This window comes from Xyrauchen texanus, chromosome 21 (genome assembly GCF_025860055.1).
Source record: "Xyrauchen texanus isolate HMW12.3.18 chromosome 21, RBS_HiC_50CHRs, whole genome shotgun sequence".
Classification (NCBI taxonomy): domain Eukaryota; kingdom Metazoa; phylum Chordata; class Actinopteri; order Cypriniformes; family Catostomidae; genus Xyrauchen; species Xyrauchen texanus.
Window position 1 is genome coordinate 30,164,113 of NC_068296.1, and position 21,703 is coordinate 30,185,815.

General features: G+C 41.6%; 1 protein-coding gene across 1 annotated transcript in view; it reads right to left on the reverse strand.

Annotated features, from left to right (window-relative positions):
- Positions 1 to 850: 850 nt before the first annotated feature.
- Positions 851 to 21,703, reverse strand: part of LOC127661704 (leucine-rich repeat-containing protein 49-like) — a 39,345-nt gene continuing 18,492 nt past the window's right edge. Inside the window, exons 10-18 of the mRNA XM_052152538.1 lie at positions 15,653 to 15,803; positions 13,784 to 13,867; positions 13,211 to 13,386; positions 13,038 to 13,124; positions 6,489 to 6,723; positions 5,197 to 5,382; positions 4,997 to 5,106; positions 3,001 to 3,148; positions 851 to 1,709 (exon numbers count right to left, since the gene is read on the reverse strand). Coding sequence (XP_052008498.1) covers positions 1,488 to 1,709; positions 3,001 to 3,148; positions 4,997 to 5,106; positions 5,197 to 5,382; positions 6,489 to 6,723; positions 13,038 to 13,124; positions 13,211 to 13,386; positions 13,784 to 13,867; positions 15,653 to 15,803 — 1,399 coding nt within the window. The 3' untranslated portion in view covers positions 851 to 1,487. The remainder of the gene's footprint in view (positions 1,710 to 3,000; positions 3,149 to 4,996; positions 5,107 to 5,196; positions 5,383 to 6,488; positions 6,724 to 13,037; positions 13,125 to 13,210; positions 13,387 to 13,783; positions 13,868 to 15,652; positions 15,804 to 21,703) is intronic.

Genomic DNA, 21,703 nt, shown 5'->3' on the forward strand with positions numbered 1-21,703 from the left:
GTTATAATGTGCTGTGTGATTACACTTTGCCTGTTGCTAAATCGTCTCAGACATGCTTCTCTTTTGCCCTTAAAACAGATTTAATACATGAGAACATCAGTCTCTTCTATTGTCATTTAATCAGCTCAAATGTTTTCATTTTTTATATTAAGGTGTCAATGTTTCCCAGAGGGATGTTGCCTGCAGATTTTAAATGGTTTTAGGATGTTTGAGAACCGATTCCTGTGTGACAGCAACATTATTAACAGTGCAGCAATTTTAATTAAACATTATCCATTACAGATGGCAGAGAATTGACAGCACAGATCTGAAAATCTCCACCACACCAAATACCATTTAAAAGCTCTGTTGGTTTGGTCTGTTCTAGAGGTTTGTGTATCCCTGAACCATCTACAGTAAGTGGAAATCTAGAACCCAGAACACACTGTGAGTCCAGTTGTAGTTAACACTTTTAAATCTCAGAGCAAAAATAACCACCTCAGACAGACAAACCTAACCATTAATGCGTTTCTCTTTACTCTCTCCTCTATTTTACATCATGCTTTCCATGGTTTCTCAAAGTAGAAAATGTTCATACATTCATATTGGTCCAGGACCAACATTTTAATCAACCAATCAGATTTTAGGGTCAGGGTTAGGGTTTGGTTTGGAGCTGAGGTTGGGGCCTCAGTCACATTCCTATTGATTTCCGTCTGATTTTAGAGGTATGGACAGGGTCAGGTCTATGTTTTTTTAACAGTAGTGTGTTTTCAGTATCAGGATAATGCTGATCTACTTAAGGTGATTGAGGTGGCTGTATATATATAAATATTTATTTATTTATTTAAATACAAAAACACAATTTTCCATAAAATATTGAGATGCCATAATAATTCAGGTCATTCTCTGTAAATGCATTTTTTTTTATCTTCATGTTACTTCAAGCCGATATATTATTAGACTTCATATGTATCATTTGCATTGTCAATCATATGTCGAATCCAAATGTTTCTTGAAGAACCTTGAATGTTCTGAGTCTAGGAACAAAATGGACGATATAACTTCTTTTTAATAATTAGTAACATATAAAACTTGAATTAATGGTAGTGATGGAAGCAGTGGCTTTTAGCTTAAGTTCATAAAATTCAAGACAAAAACAAAAGGAAAAATTATTTAAAAAACATTAAAACAGAAAAGCTCCACACTAACTCCTCGTGACAGACAGGATGAGTAGAAATCAGGCTGGCTTTCATCTAGGGGTTTGGAGCACCATCAGAAGTCAATAAGGACTAAGTTTGAAAGTTACTGGCCTACAGGAGAAGAAATTCACTGACAGAAATGTTGAGAGGACTGTGTAAATTCAGTAAAGAACATCTACAACAGTCAGGCTTGAAAAAGAACCACTGTGGAGATCACATGGAAACCGTCCTGAACGAATCCAAGGTTCGCTCTCGGTACACTGCTCTCCATCGGTTTGTTGTTGTTGGATGAGGTGTATATAAAATCTTTCATTTCATGTCTCTCTGGGTGAGGCGGTTGAGGCTTGTCTCTCTGTAGACCTGTCTGTCTCTCATCTCCAGTACACTGTCTCTCACCAACTCAGTGAAGAGCGAAGACCAGATCTTCTGCAGTGTGTCTCCCTTAACACTGACACTGGATGCTCTCTGAATCAAATCCTTCAGATACAGATCCACCATCACAGAGCGATCCAAGACATCACTGCTGCCCTCCTAAAAGAGATAGAGAGACTGAAATAATTCACTTCATCATTTAAAGCATCTCCATGAATTCTTCCTTAAAGATCTTTTTAATTCGAGCTGTGAAGTTTTCTAAATCTGCCTTTTTGAAGTGGAGCTTCTTTTCTAGAAATATGAACTTTCTAGAAAATGTATGTGCATGGTCATGACAGGAGTTGAAATATTGTATTTAACTTTGCATGGTTGCAAAGTGATTCTATCACACTAGTCTCATGTTAACACATATAATGTTTAAAGCTGAAGTGTGTAACCGGTATTAAAATACTTTCTCCTATCCCAGCTTAATATGCAGAGACATTCAAAGGTAAATTATCTTGAAAACTGTAAACACTGTGTTTCTGTGGAGCTATGACATTTGTTTCAAAAGTTTGTATTTGTGTCTCAAGAGACACAATAACATTGACTCAACCAATTATACAGATGTAGTAGTAAGTAGAAATTAGTCATTTAATCCAATGACGATATTAATGTGCAAATATAGAATATTGTGTGATATACACTTACTGAGCACTTTATTTGGAACCCCTGTACAACCACTTATTCATGCGATTATCTAATCAAAGTGGCAGTTCTGTGGATGGAAATGCATTGTTGATGAGAGAGGTCAACAGAGAATGGTCAAACTGGTTCGAACTGACAAAGTCTACAGTAACTCAGATAACCACACTGTACAATTGTAGTGAGAAGAACATCGTCTCTGAATGCTATTCTGAGATGCGGGTTGGGGCTGTTTGGGCAGCACGAGGGGGACCTACACAATATTAGGCAGTTGGTATTAATGTTGTGGCTGATCAGTGCAAGTTAAGCCGGTTTTATAAGATGAATCCCAACCTAGGGCAAGATGGTAACTTGTCCCAGCTGTCAACAAATGTTTATAAAATGTATAAACTACATGTACACTTGCTAAATAGGGATGGAATTTCTAAAGTGGATCAAACAAAAACTGCATTGGAGAATACAATAAATGGGATAGATTGACAAAAAAGCATTTTTTTTTTCTTTTTGGAATCGAAGGTGCAGGAACACCATTCTGAAACATACTGGCCAAATTCAACCCCTGGTTGCAACTGCCATTTGGAGTAACTCCACTGTCTTTTGGAGATTCTGCCCCCATTTGGAGATCTCAGGCCTGCAGCTAAACCTACTTGCTAAGTCGGGAGCACCAATGATCGTGATCTTGCCTAGGGCGCCAAAATGGTCAAAAATGGCCCTGCTTATGGGTAATAGTGTGCTGTTTTTGTGAAATCTGTGCATAAGTGTGCACCTCAGTTCTGTCATTGACTCTGCTGGGGTAGTTAAAAAGAGCTCGACTCAAACCGTCTCCCAACTGTTTTCCGTTCTCCTTTAATTCCTCTGGACTCTGACCGCTCCTGCGACCACGACCGTCCAACAGAAACTGCAGCTGGCGCTTCCTGCACAAGAACAGAAGCATTGATTGACAGCTCACCCGTAGCAGTATAAATGTTAGGCTAAATCTGAAAGTTGCTAATTAAATGCAGTTTGAAAATTCTATTGTGTATAATGATATGTGGGACTGGAAAGCTGTGGAGATAAATTAACAGTGAATAAGAACCTTTCTAAAAGGCAAACCCCATAATAACAACTGCAGAGCAGATTTTGGACTACAGCCACTTATGATAAAAAAAAATAAAAGAAATAATATAATATAAAAGACCATTCAATTTCATGTCCACCTAAACAAGAGACAAACAGAAATTTCATCACAAAGTTCAAACCTACCAAGAGCTTTACTAGAAAGAACACTGCGTTCATACAAACAGAAAATACCTAAAACACTAGAAAGACAGACAGTCAGACAGACAGACTTCAGTTTTAGTGCCACATTAAAATAAAGATTAGAAGATAAGATTACAAGAATAAAGTCATAACAGTACAATAATAAAGTTGTAATGTTTGTATGATAATTATATAATAATAGGCCTTTTATAAGAATAAATGAAAAGTATTTGAACAATTATTTCTATTCTAACTAAATCATTTAATTGCTTGCATTGATGAAGCTGCTGCCTCGGTGGGGTATTCCTCTTGTGATCATCATGCCTTTTCTTTAAAATATTTCTACTTTACTTTTAGATTATTCTCACAACATTAAAGCTTTATTCTTTTAATGTTATGACTATTCTTTCAAAAGCTTAAATGTATTTTTCTCCCCAATTTAGAATGCCCAATTCCCAATGTGCTATAAATCCTCATGGTGGCGTAGTGACTCGCCTCAATCCGGGTGGCGGAGGACAAATCTCAGTTGCCTCTGCATCTGAGATGGTCAATCCGCATATCTTATCACGTGACTTGTTGAGCGCATTACCGCGGAGACATCGCGCTTGTGGAGGCTTCACACTATTCTCCACGGCATCCATGCACAACTCACAACGTGCCCCACCGAGAGCAAGAACCACATTACAGTGACCCTGAGGAGGTTAGCCCATGTGACTCTACCCTCCCTAGCAACTGGGCCAATTTGTTTGCTTAGGAGACCTGGCTGGAGTCACTCAGCACGCCCTGGATTGGACTGGACTCGTGATTTCAGTTGTGATAGTCAGCGTCTTTACTGGCCCTCTCGAAAGTGCCTTCATAGACAGACAGGATATATCTGAATGCTGTAATCTGTGGGTAACGTTTATGTGAGCAGAAGATGATGCATGTGACATTCTGTCTTTAAAGAGTGGAAAAATCAGCCAGACTGTATCTTCAAGAGACTGACCAAATAATGTTTTCTGCTACAACACTAACAGATATGTACAGTACGTGTTGCAAATGATGGAAGACAATGTTCACATCAATTATTTTTCATTTTTGGTACTAGCGTGCAGTGGTTCGAGTGTAAGAAGTGAAACAATTCTAGAGTGAGATGTTCTAGACTGGGATGGCTCTAGAGTCTGACCATTCAAGAATGTGACAGATGCAGTGCTGTAAGTCTCTGTGAGTGTTAAACACATAGGGTGTGGAGCAGTACAGTATAGTAGAGGGCGGCGAAGAATTTGCTGAATAGCAAAAGAAGAAACTGTGATTAATACTGAAGCCCTGGAGCACTCAACACTCAATTCTATTAGGGAAAAGGATGGCAGCTACTTTAGACATGCACTGGCCTGCCATCACACACACAGAGGTAAAAAGTATTTTACAGGTACAGTAAGAGAGGTGGTGGTAAATAAAAACAGTAGCAAGAGAGATCTGAAATGTTTTTGGCTGGGGACAACATGCCCTGATCTGCACACACATAAACAGACACACAAACACACCTGGACTCTTCCAGCAGTAGCAGTAGGCGACAGCGAGGTGTTTCTGTAACAGCTACATGACCCAGAGTGCCGAACATCCGCTCTGATGCCATTATGTCATTCATAGTTACCTGAAGCACACAGAATTATCACGCACACACTCACACTCAGAGTAAACACTGGATGAACAAATAAACTAATGGAAATGCATTGGCCTGAACCTCAGTGCCGTTGATCTTCTGCAGGTTGAGATGTTGAAGTCTGTAGATGAGGAAAGATCTCCAGAGCATCAGTCCCACCACAGGGTTCCCCTCCGGAAGAATACTGATCTGATCTAAACGTCTGATCGGAGCTAGAGCAGCCAGCTGAGGAAGATGAGTGATGTTTGTCTCCATGAAGATCAGATGCTGAGAGACAAGAGATCATCATAATAAACATATTTTGAATGAACAATTTCACTTGAACAAAATATTAACCAAAACCTACTGTTACACCTTTAAGAGAATAACTGTAAAAGTTGTTTCATAATCAGTGTATTTGTCTTGTTTTCCAATAAAAAATATCTAAACATCTTTAAAACGATTTATTTGAAAAGGTAATCCTGAAAAGGAATATTGCTAAGGTATCTTGAATATCTTGCCCATAGTTTTACTACAGTAATCATAGCATCACCATGGCATTTGGTATTAAAATTCTAGTAATTACAAAATTAAACATATGGCTATAATACAGTATTAATACCATACTAGTATAGTAACACCATGGTTAATTGCATCAATTACACAATTATGACTCACAAAGATATTACAGATATTATAGCTTCATTTTCTGTAAAAGGATAATTTTCTGGAAAGCTGCTTTGAAATGATGTGTGTTGTGAAAAGTACTATACAAATAAAAATGACTTGAATTGACTTGAAAATTACATTAAAACTATGGCTTTCATGATTAAAAAACAAAACAAAACATTATTACTACAATAGAACCATGGTTAATTGTATCCAGATCAACCCTTTCTCTCAACCCCCCGACCTTCACTGACCAAATCACTGTGAGAAATTCAACCTTTATAGTCATTATCGATTTATTAGGAGATATTAAGATTGGAGAAAGGAAACAGGATGGGAAAAAGAGTGGGACAAAAGGAGGAATCGAACTTGTGTTTTCCAGAGAAACAAGCACATCCACACTGTTTCTGTGTTTCAAACAGACTTTGTAGTGCAAATAGCTGCACTGTGTGCCTGGTGCTTTTTACACCTTGTGCAAATCGTCACTCCATTTTGGGGTATAATATGACCTGGAGGTACGCTTGAGATTAACCCAATTGGACCGCAGGGTGTCAACAAAACTACTGAAGTACCTTGGAATGCCATGTAAATACAATAGTACATGAACATGATAATTATTTTGTACCATATAATATCATCACTATACAATGGTTCTGCCAATGTACTTTTATGTTCTCTTCATTAGCATCTCTGGTGAAGGCTCATTTCAGGGGTCAGATGCTCACCGTCAGGTTTGGGAATTTGAGTCGGATACGCAGGAATGTTGGAATGATGGAGTCAAAGTGTATATATCGGAATGCAACTGTGGTGACACTAGCAGCTGTCTGGATGCCCCAGCAGCGCTCTAAAGTCTCCAGGGCCCCAGGCCCAAACAGACGCAGCGTCTCACCATCCAACTCAGCCAGATGACTGTCAGACAAGGACAGACTCTGAACGCTCGGTACACTGCTGTCCTGTAACCTGCAAACATGAAACCGAGAGAGAATATGGAGATTTAAATCACAACAGCACACAATCAGACCTCTGGATGAATACTGTAGTTCAAACACTAAAAATTATATTATTCAAATTATTTTAATGAAAGAAAGATGATTCCAATAGAGTTTGGCATTAGCATCTTTGTGTTGCTAGCACCATGTTGAGCTACAGAAATATGCTGTTGAAGAAGTACAATTTGTTGTTGCCTACTGTTTGAAGCAGCCTTCCCTTTACAAGTACTATCTATAATGCCTTACAATTGTGTCTAAGCAGGCAGCTCATTAAGGTTTGTAACAGAATGGTTCAGTGTTCATCTAGGCTATATTTTCAAGCAGACGGTATTGTTCACTGTGATAGAATTGGATATCTGCTCTTCTAAACAAGAGAATGCTTATCTGAGAGTCTCACGGAGTTCTGCATCTGTTTAACGTGTTTGAAAAGGAAGTGCATTAGAGGCATTCACAGCAGCCCATTTATTGTTCGCTGGTTGAAAAGACATTCATGAGAGAAGAGGAAGAGACAAATGACAGCATTAGTTACTAAAAGAAAAGCATAAATTCACAAGATTATCATTTCTACATGTTCATGGTACACAGATGAAGGATTGGGGATGAACTCATGGCAGATAACTATATAACTCTGAGGCTTTTTGAGGGAATGAAATTCTGCTGTTTTCTGTGTCCCTTTGAAATGATGAGAGGGAATTTTTCTACTGTACTCCTGTTCCCACTTAACAACATTCTATATATATTGGGAATGATTTAAAGCTCATGGGAAACATGTTTTGACAAGCCTCTGCAGAGAGGAATATTTGAACTGCAGCCAATTAAAAATGCATTATTTGTCTGAAGAACTCTACAGAAGTCACATAAGAACACACAGTTTGCTCCAGACGCTATGAATAATCTGAATATAAAGACAGAACCTCTGAAGCCAGCAAACAAACACAAGGACTGCGTGGACTGGTGGTAAATTCATCAGACTGCAAAGTCAAAGATGTTGCCTGCTATTGGGGCAAGTCGTCAATAAAGGTCAATATGTGTTCAGTGAACTATTTTTTTTTTCCTGGCTACTATCAGTAGAAATGCTCCATAGATTTTTTATTTTTATAAAAGACTTAAGTAAGTGGCTATATGGAAATTGACTTTCAAAAATAAACCTATCCTGACAAATGTAAAAAGTGTAACAATAGGTCTCCCCTACATTAAAAATATTCTTCAGTAACAGCTGAGTGAAAATCTTTGCTTTCTATTTGCTGTATATAAATCTATTTGCATATATAAATTGTTAGAAACAAAAAAGCTATATATTAATAGGGCATAGACCAGAAACACCCTCATAGCAAATCAATACATACACATAAACTCAGCAAAAAAGAAACATCCCTTTTTCAAGACACTGTATTTTAAGATAATTTTGTAAAAATCCAAATAACTTTACAGATCTTTATTGTAAAGGGTTTAAACAATGTACCCCTTCTGTCACTCACTCACTGTGTCGATGTAGTGACACTAGGTGTCTCTCTTGAGAGTCTCGGTTACCTCTAATCTTTGAGAATTGGTGAACAGAATTTGCATGCCTCTCCACTGGACAAATGGGTATAAAGGGAGGGAAGCGTGCGTCTGTTCAGACAGATTATTTCTTCGGAGCAGAGCGGTTGTGTTTCAGCGAGCTGAATAAATCCACTGCTGTTCCACTCACCTCTACAAGAGCGTATGATGTTGGAGATACGGTGCAAATCAGCGGCTTTTCTCTTCTCTGCACCCCAGTGCAGATTACGCCCCTGGGCACTTCGACAGCCATCTAAAATAGTTTTTAATTCTCTAAAAGAGATTATTTTCTCTAAAAGAGCAAGTACCTGGACATTGAACGTGTTTTTAAAGACGTGTCTTTTTCAAGATGCCTTTCCCTCCTTGTGTTATTCCTGGATGCGGTCGTTACCTCTCCGCTTCAAGTGGCCACGGGCGCTGCCTCACATGTCTGGGCAGAGAACACACTGAGTCAGCATTTGTGGATGGTTCATGTTCTCATTTCTCATGACCATGGCAACAATGCAGTCGCGGCTTTCCTTCTTCTGGGGGAAAGCCACTCCAGCCGCCCCCTGCGTCACGCCTTTTACCCACGGTTATAGGGCCGACGCGGCTGGCACTGGGGGCGATTTCGGGAGTTCAATGGCCACGATTTAACCTGGTAAATCTCCGCGGACCACCCATTCCCAGCAAACTAGTCTGCCTCCGTCCGGGTCCGAGATAAGACCAGCTTACCTTACGGCCACTCCGATGTCTCTTTTGGACCCCTTGAGCTGGATGAGAGTTTCGCCGCTGCATTGGAGAGAATCATGTCGGACTCGACCGGGCTGGCACCTTCAGGCGTACCTGCCCAGTCTGAGGCTGATGCCAAGCTGTCTGCTATGCTTTCCCGGGCCGCCGCGAGCGTTGGGCTGGACTGGAACCCGCCGTCCTCCCCTCAGCCCTCGCGGCTAGACGATTAGTTCTTGGGCAAGGGGCTCCGCTCACTCACGTGCTCAGTCCACTCCATCACGCGGTGTAGGGCCGGGTGGAGAATCTTTTGTTCCTTTTCAGTGTTTGCCGCACCCCCAACGTCTGCGGTACCAACATTGTCAAAAAAAGAGCAGTTTCCTCACTCCCTGGGTCATTTAGCCGGTACCCACAACCGCCGTTCTCACGACGACCAGACACCGAGAACCTGCATCCGGGCCCCTATAAACACAGACCCTGCATGCAGAGATCGCAACCCTTCTGCGCAAGGACGCGATAGAGCCTGTCCCTCCAGCCGAGATGGAGAAGGGTTTCTACAGCCCTTACTTCATCGTACCCAAGAAAGGAGGAGGGTTGTGGCCAATCTTGGACCTACGAGTTCTTAACTAGTCCTTACACAGACTCCCGTTCAAGATGCTGATGCAGAAACATATTCTGTCATGTGTCCAGCATCAAGATTGGTTCATGGCGGTAGACCTGAAAGATGCGTACTTTCATGTCTCAAATTTACCCCGTCACAGACCCTTTCTGTGGTTCGCTTTTGATGACCAGTCATATCAGTACAAGGTCCTCCCCTTCGGTCTGTCCCTGTCCCCTCGCATCTTCACGAAAGTTGAAGAGGCAGCTCTTGTCCCATTAAGGGAAGTGGGCATAAGCATACTCAACTACCTTGATGACTGTCTAATCTTAGCACACTCTCAACAGTTGCTCTGTGCACACAGGGACCTGGTGCTCATGCACCTCAGCCGATTAGGGCTTCGGGTCAACTGGGAAAAGAGCAAGCTCTCCCCGGTTCAGAGAATCTCTTTACTCGGCATGGAGTTAAACTCAGTCTCAATAACAGCGAGTGAGCGCACGCAGTCGGTGCTGAACTGCCTGAGTATGTTTAGACCAGGCACAGAGCTTCCACTGAAACAATTTCAGAGGCTCCTGGTGCATATGTCATCCTCAGCGATGGTCACGCCGCTTGGGTTGGTGCATATAACACCGCTTCAGCACTGGCTTCAGACTCGAGTCCCGAGATGGGCTTGGCACCGCGGCACATACCGTGTGACCTTCACCCCTTCCTGCTATCACTTATTCAGCCCTTGGACAGGCCTCTGTTTTCTACAGGCAGGAGTCCCCCTATAGCAGGTGTCCAGACGCATCATAGTTACTACAGATGCCTCCCAGTTTGTCTGGGGCACCGTAAGTTTCCACCGATGCAGAAAGTCTAAAACGGTCTACTGCTAGCCGTTGTAGACACGATCACTCAAGCCAGAGCTCCCTCTCCCCCTCCACCTTGAAGGTCTATGTAGCCACCGTAGCGGCTCACCAAAATGCAGTGGACGGTAAGTCGTTTGGGTAGCACAACCTGATCATCAAGTTCCTTAGAGGTGCCCTGAGGCTGAACCCACCTAGGTTATGCCTGTTCCCTTCATGGGATCTCTCCGTTGTCCTCTTGAACCTTCGGAGAGCCCTGTTTGAGCCGCTAGAATCAGTCGGACAAAAGGCCCTCTCCTTGAAGGCAGCCCTCCTGATTGCGCTCATTTCCATCAAGAGGGTTGGGGACCAGCAAGCGTCCTCTGTCAGCGACCCTTGCCTGGAGCCCGGTCCGGCAGACTCTCATGTCTTCCAACCAGACCCAGGCTGTGCCTGCCCCCTTGCAGGTTCGAGCACACTCTACAAGGAGTGTGGCATCCTCGTGGGCACTGGCCAATGGCACCTCTCAAGCAGACATCTGCAGAGCGCTGGGCTGACCTTCGCAAGATTCTACAATCTCCAGGTTGAACATCTTGTCCCGTGTTTTGACAGGTTTGAACACATAGAATTCGGCAATACAGTGACAACAGCTGGACGGGTGTATCACTTGCGCATAGTGCCTTTCCCCTCCCCTGAGGTAAAGATGTGTGCTCTACTCTGCCAGTCAAGTCCACAAGTCACGGACCCTGGGTGTCCTTCCTCCCTAGCACTCTGGCTCCAAACTCAGTGGAGGACATTGGCAGCCAGACCCCGACTTGCCTGCACTGGAATAGGTGCTCCACAGTTTTTCACACACAACAGCATGCTTGCACCTGCATCGGTAGTCCACATTACACGTTCAGTGTTGGCCCCTAGTGTCACTACATCGACACAACGTCTCGCTCCCTCCATCAGGGAACAGAGGTTATGACAGTAACCAAGATGTTTTCCATGCTTGTTCAATGAAACATAAACAATTAATGAACATTCATCTGTGGAACTGTCGTTAAGACACTATCAGCGTACAGATGGTAGGCAATTAAGGTCACAGTTATAAAAACTTAGGACACTAAACAGACCTTTCTACTGACTCTGAAAAACACCAAAAGAAAGATCATCCTCGCAGTGGCAGGCCACGTGTAACAACACCTGCACAAGATCGGTACACCCAAATATCACACCTGCGGGACAGGTACAGGATGGCAACAACAACAGCCCGAGTTACACCAGAAAAGCACAATCCCTCCATCAGTGTTCTGACTGTCCGCAATAGGCTAAGAGAAGCTGGACAGAGGGCTTGTTGGCCTGTATTCTGGAGCGGGATCGATTTGGAGGTGGAGGGTCAGTCATGGTCTGGGGCGGTGTGTCACAGCATCATCGGACCGAGATTGTTGTCATTGCAGGCAATCTCAATGCTGTGCGTTACAGGGAAGACATCCTCCTCCCTCATGTGGTACCCTTCCTGCAGGCTCATCCTGACATGACCCTCTAGCATGACAATGCCACCAGCCATACCGCTCATTCTGCACGTGATTTCCTGCAAGACAGGAATGTCAGTGTTCAGCCATAGCCAGCGAAGAGCTGGATCTCAATCCAACTGAGCACATCTGGAACCTGTTGGATCGGAGGGTGAGGGCTAGGGCCATTCCCCCGAGAAATGTCCAGGAACTTGCAAGTGCCTTGGTGGAAGAGTGGGGTAACATCTTACAGCAACAACTGGCAAATCTGGTGCAGTCCATGAGGAGGAGAACCCTACACTGCAGTACTTAATGCAGCTGGTGGCCACACCTGATACTGACTGTTACTTTTGATTTTAACCATCTCTTTGTTCAGGAACACATTATTCAATTTCTGTTAGTCACATGTCTGTGAAACTTGATCAGTTTATGTCTTAGTTGTTGAATCTTTTTATGTTCATACAAATATTTACACATGTTAAATTTGCTGAAAATAAAAGCAGTTGAAAGTGAGAAGTTTCTTTGCTGTGCAGTGCAACAAAAATAGGGCAATTAAGAGATGGGAGCGATTTGGTTTTGAGAGCTTAATTTAGAGGGAGTAATGTGTTTTTAAACTAATAGCTCTTGAGACTGAGAGACATGTGTGATTCATCCTTATAATTCTCTGCCCACATACAGACTATAAACCCTCTGCGAGATAAAACCCTTTGTAATGGATAAATAAAAATATAAGTATGTTTGTAGTGTGTTCTACTTTTCATCATTTCCAAGTAGTTTTATTCAAATACAAATGTTGTTGATTTAATGGTGTAATTATTCCTTTTGAACAGAGCTGTTAAGAATGGGATGTATTTGGCTGCAGTCTCAGATTAACTGTGAATAACTGAATGTTATTTTAATATATTGTTATAATAATGTTTCTCTTATAGAGTCATAAACTGATGTCACAAATCTCAATCTGTTAACTTCCTCAAACTGAATATAGCTCTTTCCCTTTAATCAGATCACTCAAATGTTTACATTTGTGTTCATCCAGGTATAATACCATACAGTATATCTGATATTTCTGTTATCTGATGTGAACTGAGTGTATGAGAGCTGGTGCTGTCAGTGTGTGTACCTGGGGTCTCTGGGGCTGTTTGGTCGACTTATTGATCGTAACCTGGTTTCACTCCCTCCAGCTGAAATTGTTAGAGGACTCAAGCGTCTGTGACAGAGAATCAGTAAAACACTTGAACAAACAAATCATCCTGGAACCAGCATGCATTTTGTAAGCTGACCATGACTGCTCACCTGGACTCGTCCGGCGAGGTCTCCTGAGCATTCCCATTGGTCTGGGCGGGGCTGTGGGTGGGGCTATTTTCTGGACTGACCTCGTCCTTTGCACCATTCTGAGCCGGAAGCTCTGGACATGCTTTTAGCCCCTCCCACTGCTGCGCTGCATTTTGGATTGCAAGTCGCCGCCTTTCCTGCAACAAAAAGCAAAAAGTGATTAATAAGTGTTCATATAATAGTCTCTTAAATGAATCAGCTTACCAAGGTTTAAAGAAAGGATTGTAATTAAGTACTTATTACACTTAAAATTAGATTTTCATCATAACATGCAATTAATAATCCAAAAGTCATTCAGTAAACTAATCAGTGCTGCGTTTCCCAAAAGCATCATAAACTTAAATTGATCGTACAGATTGTGGTTTCTACAATCTACTTAGGCTTACGATGCTATTGGGAAACACAGCCCTGATTAGTTTACCTACAATGTTTCATTAAAGATTACGCTACTGCTAAAATGTATGTTGTGTCATTTGTAATTAGTACCAGATTACATTTTAGAAGTAATCTAGCAAACACTGTGTGTGTGCATACCTTGTGTGCAATCTGTTTGTGAGTCTCTTTTTTCTTCTCATCCTCCTTTCGTGCTGAAACACTCACTGTGCGTCTCTCCTCCTCCTGCACAACAATACACAATACTTTGGACCCTTGACACATTTCTGGGTTGGGAACGCGGAAGTAAACTAATGCAGGATAAAACTCTATAACGATGAATGGGAGACCACAGCATATATTACTTTTACTTAATATTCCTTAATAATATAAAAAATCCACTATTACATTTTCATGACTTTCAACAAGAGGAAAAATATAGAGAGCACTAAATTACGACAGTAAGTGTGAAGAGTGAAGATGCCAAATTTACTGTCACTCTCTCAGCAGCTGTATTAGAAGCCCCACTGGTTACTAGTTTTTTAAAAACAAATTCCAGGGTAACATAACACAAAGCATAATGTTAAAAATGTACATTAAATAATAAATAAAAAAATAAAATAAAACATTTGCTAGATTTACGCTGCTAAATAAGGCCCATTCAGCAATACATACACACAGCAGTGCAGCAGAGAGGGGAGTAAATATTTCTAAAGTGTGTTTGTGTGTGTGTGTGTGTGTGTGTGTATAACACAGAGGATTTATTTTCAGATGTTGCCATACTGCCCAGCTGTTTGTCTTCATCTCATGAGTTTTAGGGACTCAAACATACAGTATGGAGATCAATGATCAGTTTTTGTCCTGTCATACATTCTGTGTTAATATTACTACATGAATCAGAGAATCCCGAATAAATGATTAAACTAAGCTAAATCAATTTCCTATCACCATATTAATGTTATTGAATTTACAATATAAAAATTGTGTTTCTGCTAGTTATTGAGCTCTTGAGGTTTTTTACCCCTATGTCTATTAAATATATTAGCAAATTACTTCCTTAAATGTGTATTAATATAATAAAAGGTACAGAACAGCAATCTGCAGTCGTGCCTTACTTCACCTTTTTTCATGCCACTTTTAAACTGCAGCTGAACTGAGAGCTGCTCCACAAATCTACACTGAACACAGGCCGGAGATCTGCTGCTGTCCTGCTGGAATTCTGTGATCAATTAAGGAGTTTTTGTGGTAAACTCATTTTCAGCAAGGTGTGTCTGAAGTGTGATTTCTGCAACACTCTCTAAATGGAATTGCAAAAATAATGCAATTGTTCTCCATAGTCTTTGTTAGATGGTCCCGCCTGAAACTCAAGCTCTTCAATTTTGGAGGAAATCAACGTATGAATGGTTTACTTACAGTATTTGTTTTCTCCCCTTTTCCTCCCCAATTTGGAATGGCCAATTTCCAATGCCCTCTAGGTTCTCGTGGTGGCGTAGTGACTCGCCTCAATCCGGGTGGCGGAGGACGAATTTCAGTTGCCTCCACGTCTGAGACCGTCAACCCGCACATCTTATCACGTGGCTTGTTGAGCACATTACCGCGAAGATGTAGTGTGTGTGGAGGCTTCACGCCATCCACAACGGGCATCCACGCACAACTTACCACGCGCCGCACCAACGCGAACCACATTATTGCGACCACGAGGAGGTAACCCCATGTGACTCTACTCTCCCTAGCAATCAGGCAATTTGGTTTCTTAGGAGGCCTGGCTGGAGTCACTCATTTTGCCCTGGATTCAAACTTGCGAACTCCAGGTGTAGTAGTCAACATCTTTACTCGCTGAGCTACCCAGGCCCCCGATTTACTTACAGTATTAAGCTGGGATTACAAGAAAGAATTGATTACTTTTATTTATTAAAAAATTATTACTACACACATACACACATTCACACATACAGACACACAGGGCAAAACATCAAACACACAAATGACTGAAATGTCTGTTATGATTCCCACACACACACTGAGACTCACGGTGACACGCTTCATGTCGAGCAGCTGAAGGCGTGGCGAGCAGCAGCGCAGCACAGTCGGTCTGTAGCATGACTCCAGTGCTACAGGATTCCCATCAATGCTCAATTCATTGAGAGTGCGACAGTCCCACAGACAGGCCAGCTCATCCAATCTACACCCCCCCCCCCAAAAAAAAACATATTTTTTTTAAACTTTTAAAAGTTTTAGTTTTAGTTTACTCACCCTCATATCACTCCAAACCTGCATTACTTTCTTTTAATAGGTTTCTCTGTTCCATTCAATGAAAGTAGACAGTAACCAGGGGCTGTCAAGCTCCAAAAAGGACATAAACACAATAAAAATTATATATTTTTTTTTATAAAGTAGTCCTCATGCACTATATTCCAAGTTGTCTGAAGACATATGATACCTTTGTATGAGGAACAGACTGAAATGAGTTAATTCACTGAAAATGTAATCACGTGACACTATGCGAGGATCGGACGTGTGAACAGGAGCTCTGCACACTTTGCTAGTTTTAATACTTTTTGTGTCATGAACCAGTGAGATTCAAATTAACCCTGATTCTTAACTCTAGGAAGGACATTATGGCAAAGAATTAAAAATCCTCGGGCTCTAAAGACATCAAAAGACACTTACATGATCAAGCTGAAGCCTCGAGCAGCAGGCCGCAAGCCCGGGAGTCGATTTGGCCATTGAGGATGAAGGAAATTCGGCGACAATTGATGAATGTGTCGGTAATGCTGATGAAGGTCGTTGCTGACTTGGAGGAGTTTGCTGTAATGCATTGATCGATCACTGCCATGGAGATAAAATTAACTGAGATGGTTGCAAGAGTTGGGGATGTCGAGAAACGGATTGATTATCTGGAGTCATCGGAGAGGGAATTAGCTGCTAATCCGCTAGCAACCAAGGCGGATTTGGAGCGATTCTGGGAGAAGCTGGAAGATTTGGACAACCGTCAGAATAACGAATATAGTGGAATTCCTGGACGGGCTCTTTCCGGGTCTGCTCGACATAACAGGCCATAAGTTGGAAATTGAGCAAGCTCACAGAGTTCCAGCTCAGCGATCCACACGCCCTGATAAATTCTGGCCATATATCAAATCAGATAATCTGATAAAGATCTTGTGTTACACGAGGCGTGGAGTAAAGGAAGGCTTTCTTGGAAGAACCACAACATTTTCTTGTTCCCAGACTTTGCGAATTCAACAAGAGAGAAATGTGATTGATTCAAGGAATGCAAGAAACTCTTACATCAAAGGAAGGTTGCTTTTGCACTGATATTCCTGGCTAAATTGAGAGTATTTGCATGTCCCCAGCAAGTCATGTCCTTCATAAAGTCAATGAAGTAAGTTATTTTGTGGTACTCAGATTGCAGCCAGGTGTGCCTGACTCACTTGGCTGATGAACATTCACTTGATTGTCAGAGGAAACTGGGTACCTTTTTGTTTCTTTTTGTGCTGGTTCCACCTAGCAGCTGGAGTCTGTTTTGTGGAATAGCACTCCTTCAGGACAGTGATGAATCTACACTTTCTTTGTGCTACTGCCGGCTATTGGCTGGAGTTTGTTTTATAGATAATCTTTTGTTGTGGAATTCTGTCTCACAAAATTTGTATAGAAACACCGGACTTGAGCAATCCAATGGCAAATTTGTAGGCATACATGGACTGTTTGAGTTTAGAGGGATGGATAGTAGTTGGTGCTGTCATGCGTGGGGGTTTTTCTCTTTGTTTGGTTCTGGGGGAAGTTTGGGGTTTGATTGTTGATTGTTGGAATGTGGTCTTTATCATTGTATTATTGACACACAGTATATTTTTCTAATATGTCAAAATGTCAAATTTTAATATGAGTGGATTGCCTCTCTCCATGTGGAATGTGAATGGTTTGGGACACCCATAAAAAGAAGGAAAATTATGTCTCTTAAACGTAAGAAATATGATAGTGTTGAAAAGCTGAAAAATTTGGGAAGATATGGGGTGGACATGTTTTCTTTAGTGCTGGCTCAAGGAAGAGAAGGGGAGACATTACACTGATAATTAAGCATCTACAATTCAAATGTCTTAAACAGATTAAAGATAAATTAGGAAGAGTCAGATTGTTTAAGCAGAAATCCAGGGGTTTACTAATATTCAAGGTTTTGGCTAATATTTACACATCTAACACTGATGATCAGGGCTTTTTTATAGATCTTGAAGGGATGTTGCAAGGTGCAGACACCCCTCATGATATAATATTAGGAGGAGACTGTGGCAGGGCTCTACTATGGCGCATCCCTCCTCTTTCCTGGGTTTCGGCACCAGTGTAACGACGTAAAAGGGAAAGGAGGAGGCGAGAACCGGCGAGAGCTGCCCATAACTCTCTCCCTGTCGAAAAGACTTCTCCGGACACCTTTATCCCTCTCGGGCTTGATCAGCCTGATTAGGGGTAGGGTGTGCACAACCATGGCCCAGCCCAAAAGTGTGTATGTCCCCTAGAGCAACATTGACGGGATGTGCAAAAATCTAGATCTCATGGATATTTGGAGACTTTAGAACTCATCTGGTAGGGACCATACATTCTTTTCATCAGTCCATAAGATTTATTCTTGAAGAGATTAAATCTTTCATCTGTTGTTGATAGCTCAATTGGAAACATCTTAGTCTCAGATCACACCCTGGTGAGTTTAGAGGTGTTGCCACATACAGAGAAAAAAAATCATATAGTTGCCGCTTGAATGTATCCCTTTTGCAAAATCCTGAATTCCAACAAAAGTTAAAGGCTGAAATCAATGTTTATATGAAGACCAACTGGTCCTCAGTATCCAATGGTTTTTAGGGGTCGGATCATATAGTATGCCTCATTCACCAAAATATCCAAAGCACGATAACTTGTGGAGTTGGAAGGGAATATTAAAAGTGCCAAGGCAGAGCTGAAGCGCCGAATGTCGTCTGATTGACACATGAGAATTGACCAGATTGAAATACAGATATAATACCATTTTGTCACAGAAGGTGGAGTTTTGGCTATTCAGGGTGAAATCTGCTGATAGTAATATATTTACCTCAGCCATTGATATTAATAATGCATTTAAAGAATTCAATCTTGATCTCTATAGTTCCCCATCTTCGTCATCTGATGAAGATATTACAAACTTTGTGGTACCATTAGAACTCTCTAAACTCCCTAAAAAAAATGTTTTCGTCTCCGACCCCACTAGATCTATGCCTTGCCTCCACAGAATAATTCCTTTTCTAAATTCTCAGGATACAGAGTCAATTAGTCTAAATCCGAAGCTTTGGCTCTGATAACAGTGCCCGATGATGGCTTTTTAGCCAGGCATCTTCCAGTGGCCCAAACAGGGCATTAAGTGTTTGGGCATTTTATTCCCAGCAAATTTGTGTGATTCAGTTAGTTAATTTTGACCCCTTAATAAAAAGGTTTTCAAGTGATGTGGGCAGGTGGGCTTCATTGCATTTACCTATGATTGGTAAGGTTAAAGTTATTAAAACGAATTGTATTCTAAAATTAAACTATCTGCTACAATCTCTCTGTAGATGTCCCACTCTCTTATTTCAAGCAATTTGATAGCATAGCGAAGTCCTTCATTTGGAATGGTACGTGTCCTAGATTACATTTCAATAAATTACACAAGCCGATTGACAAAGGTAGGCAAGGCCCACCTAAGATTTTGTTTTATTATTATGCATTCGGTCTCAGACATTTGGCTCATTGATCACTTCCACCTGAGAGAGCCCCTCCCTGGTTTTGTATGGAACAGGAATTTCTTGCCCCTATTTCACCATTGCATCAGAGAAGTTAAGTTACACCCTGAAATCTCGCATTTGCACGCTAAATGGACAAAAGTGTACAGAGAGTTTAATTCAGACATGTATTTAAATGTTGCTTCAAGAATATGGCTGAACCCAAAATTATGTATTAATAAGTCCACTTTCTGCTGGTCAGAGTGGATTGTGAGGGAGGTAAATACGCTCGGTAACCTATATGAGAGTGGAGTGGATCCACTCTCATATTGGTCAAATTTGGGATCCCCAGATCTCAGTTCTTTAGGTATTTACAGCTGCACCATCAGCTCTGTACTATTTTTGGGAGTAGCATACACACCCTTAAAGTGGCAGATACTCTGGGAGTGGTGATTACTGCTTTTGGAAAAGGTCATGAGGCATCAGTATATTACTCCCTGCTAATTCAGAGTCTGGGGGACAGAGCTTTAACTTCTCTCAGGAGATTAGGGGAGAAAGATTTAAACTTGGTATTGGAGGAGGGAGTGTGGGCTAGGATTCTAAAAAACATCAGGTCTGTATTTAGCGATGCAAGGGTGCGCCTTTCAATACAAGATTTTAAATCAGTTGTATTGGACCCCCTCTAGATTGAATAGGCTTGGTTTTAAAGACACACCCACCTGTTGGCCTAGATCCAAGAATTTTGATTGAGGGTTCAGAGTTTTATGTGTGACGTATTGGGCACTCAAATTTCATTTTTCCCCAGACTCTGTATTTTAAGTAATGGGGTGGTCATCAGTATAGGGGATAAACACATAAAAAATTGGGTCCTGGCCAGTGTTATGACAAGGTAGACAGATTATCAGACAGCTGGAATGCCCTCATTTCAGGAGTGATGCGTGGAGATGGGGAGGGTGGCAGCTTTCAAGGAGGTGTCATGTAGAAGGCTGGAGATCTGGAGTTCATTTGATGGGAAATGGGGCAGTTATTTGGCGTTTTTGGGGGACTCTCAGGGAGGAGTTTTGGAGAGAGAAATATAGTTTTAAATGTGTATGATTATTATAGATTGTGTGTGTGTGTGTGTGTGTATACTTATATGGGATGTTCGTTGAGGGTCAGAGTGGGGTTGGTGATTGGGGAGGGGTAATAGTGGGGGTTAAATGTTGATTCAGTGTACATATATTTTGTTTTTCTTGTTATATGTATGAATCAATAAAAAAAAAAATTTATCGGAAATTTAACTGAAAATCTTCCCCTTCGCAATAGTTCTCAAATGTCATTCACACTTCCGCTTGTTCAAACTTGCTGCATTAAGACACGTCACAACAGGTGTGAAATGAGATTTGAGGTCAGCGTGGTCAAGCGCCCCTCTAGGGAGAGGGAGAGCGGTAAGGACATCCACCTGTTGAATTGTGACTAATTACCATTTCCTTGTTCACAGTGAGAGTTTGGGGAGTTGGGGGAGATAAAAGATGGCCCAGTCCACAGAAAGGCAGAGAGAGCTTTTTGCGGTGCCTCAAATTTATAAAGCCTATTGAAAATCCTCAAACCCTTTTGGAAAAGTCAATGTTATTGTCTTACAGCCTGAAGTCAAAACCCATATAGCCGCTTGTCCTATGGAGGTTCACAGGTATTGCTGAAGCCTATACCAGCTGTCTTGGGCCGAATGCAGGGAAACACCCTGGACAGGTGGCCAGTCCATCACAGGGCAACACAAACAGACATGCACTTTCACTTTCTCACTCACACTACAGGCAATTTAAGGTCTCCAATTAACTGAAACTGCATGTCTTTTTGGACTGTGGGTGAAACCGGAGCACGCAGAGGAAACCCATGCAAACATGGGGAGAACATGCAAACTCCACACAGAAAGGCCCAGTTGAGCTGGAACTCAAACTCTGGATCTTCTTTCTATGAGGCGACAGTGCTACCCTCTGAGCTACCGTGCCATACTGAAATCAAAACCCATTAAAAAATATAGATTTTTCCAGCTTTATTTACACATTTTTCAACAGCTCCAAAAATGTATAAAAATGAAAAACTGCAATAACACAGTTTGAAAAGTGACTATGTAGAGCTTCCTTTTGCTTTATTGACAGACATTAGTCTGTTTAGATATGTCTTTAATAGTTTTGTGCACCTAGAGCTGGGAATATTTGCCCATTCTTCCTTGAAGATGCCATTGTCATATATACAGGCAGATTAATCTCAGCCATAAGGGCTTGTAAACCCTTCAAAGTTGCCTTTGGCCTCTGGATAGCTTCCCTGATCATTGCCCACCTGCCCAATCTTGGCAAGATTTTTCCATGCCATACGGTTTCCACTTCTT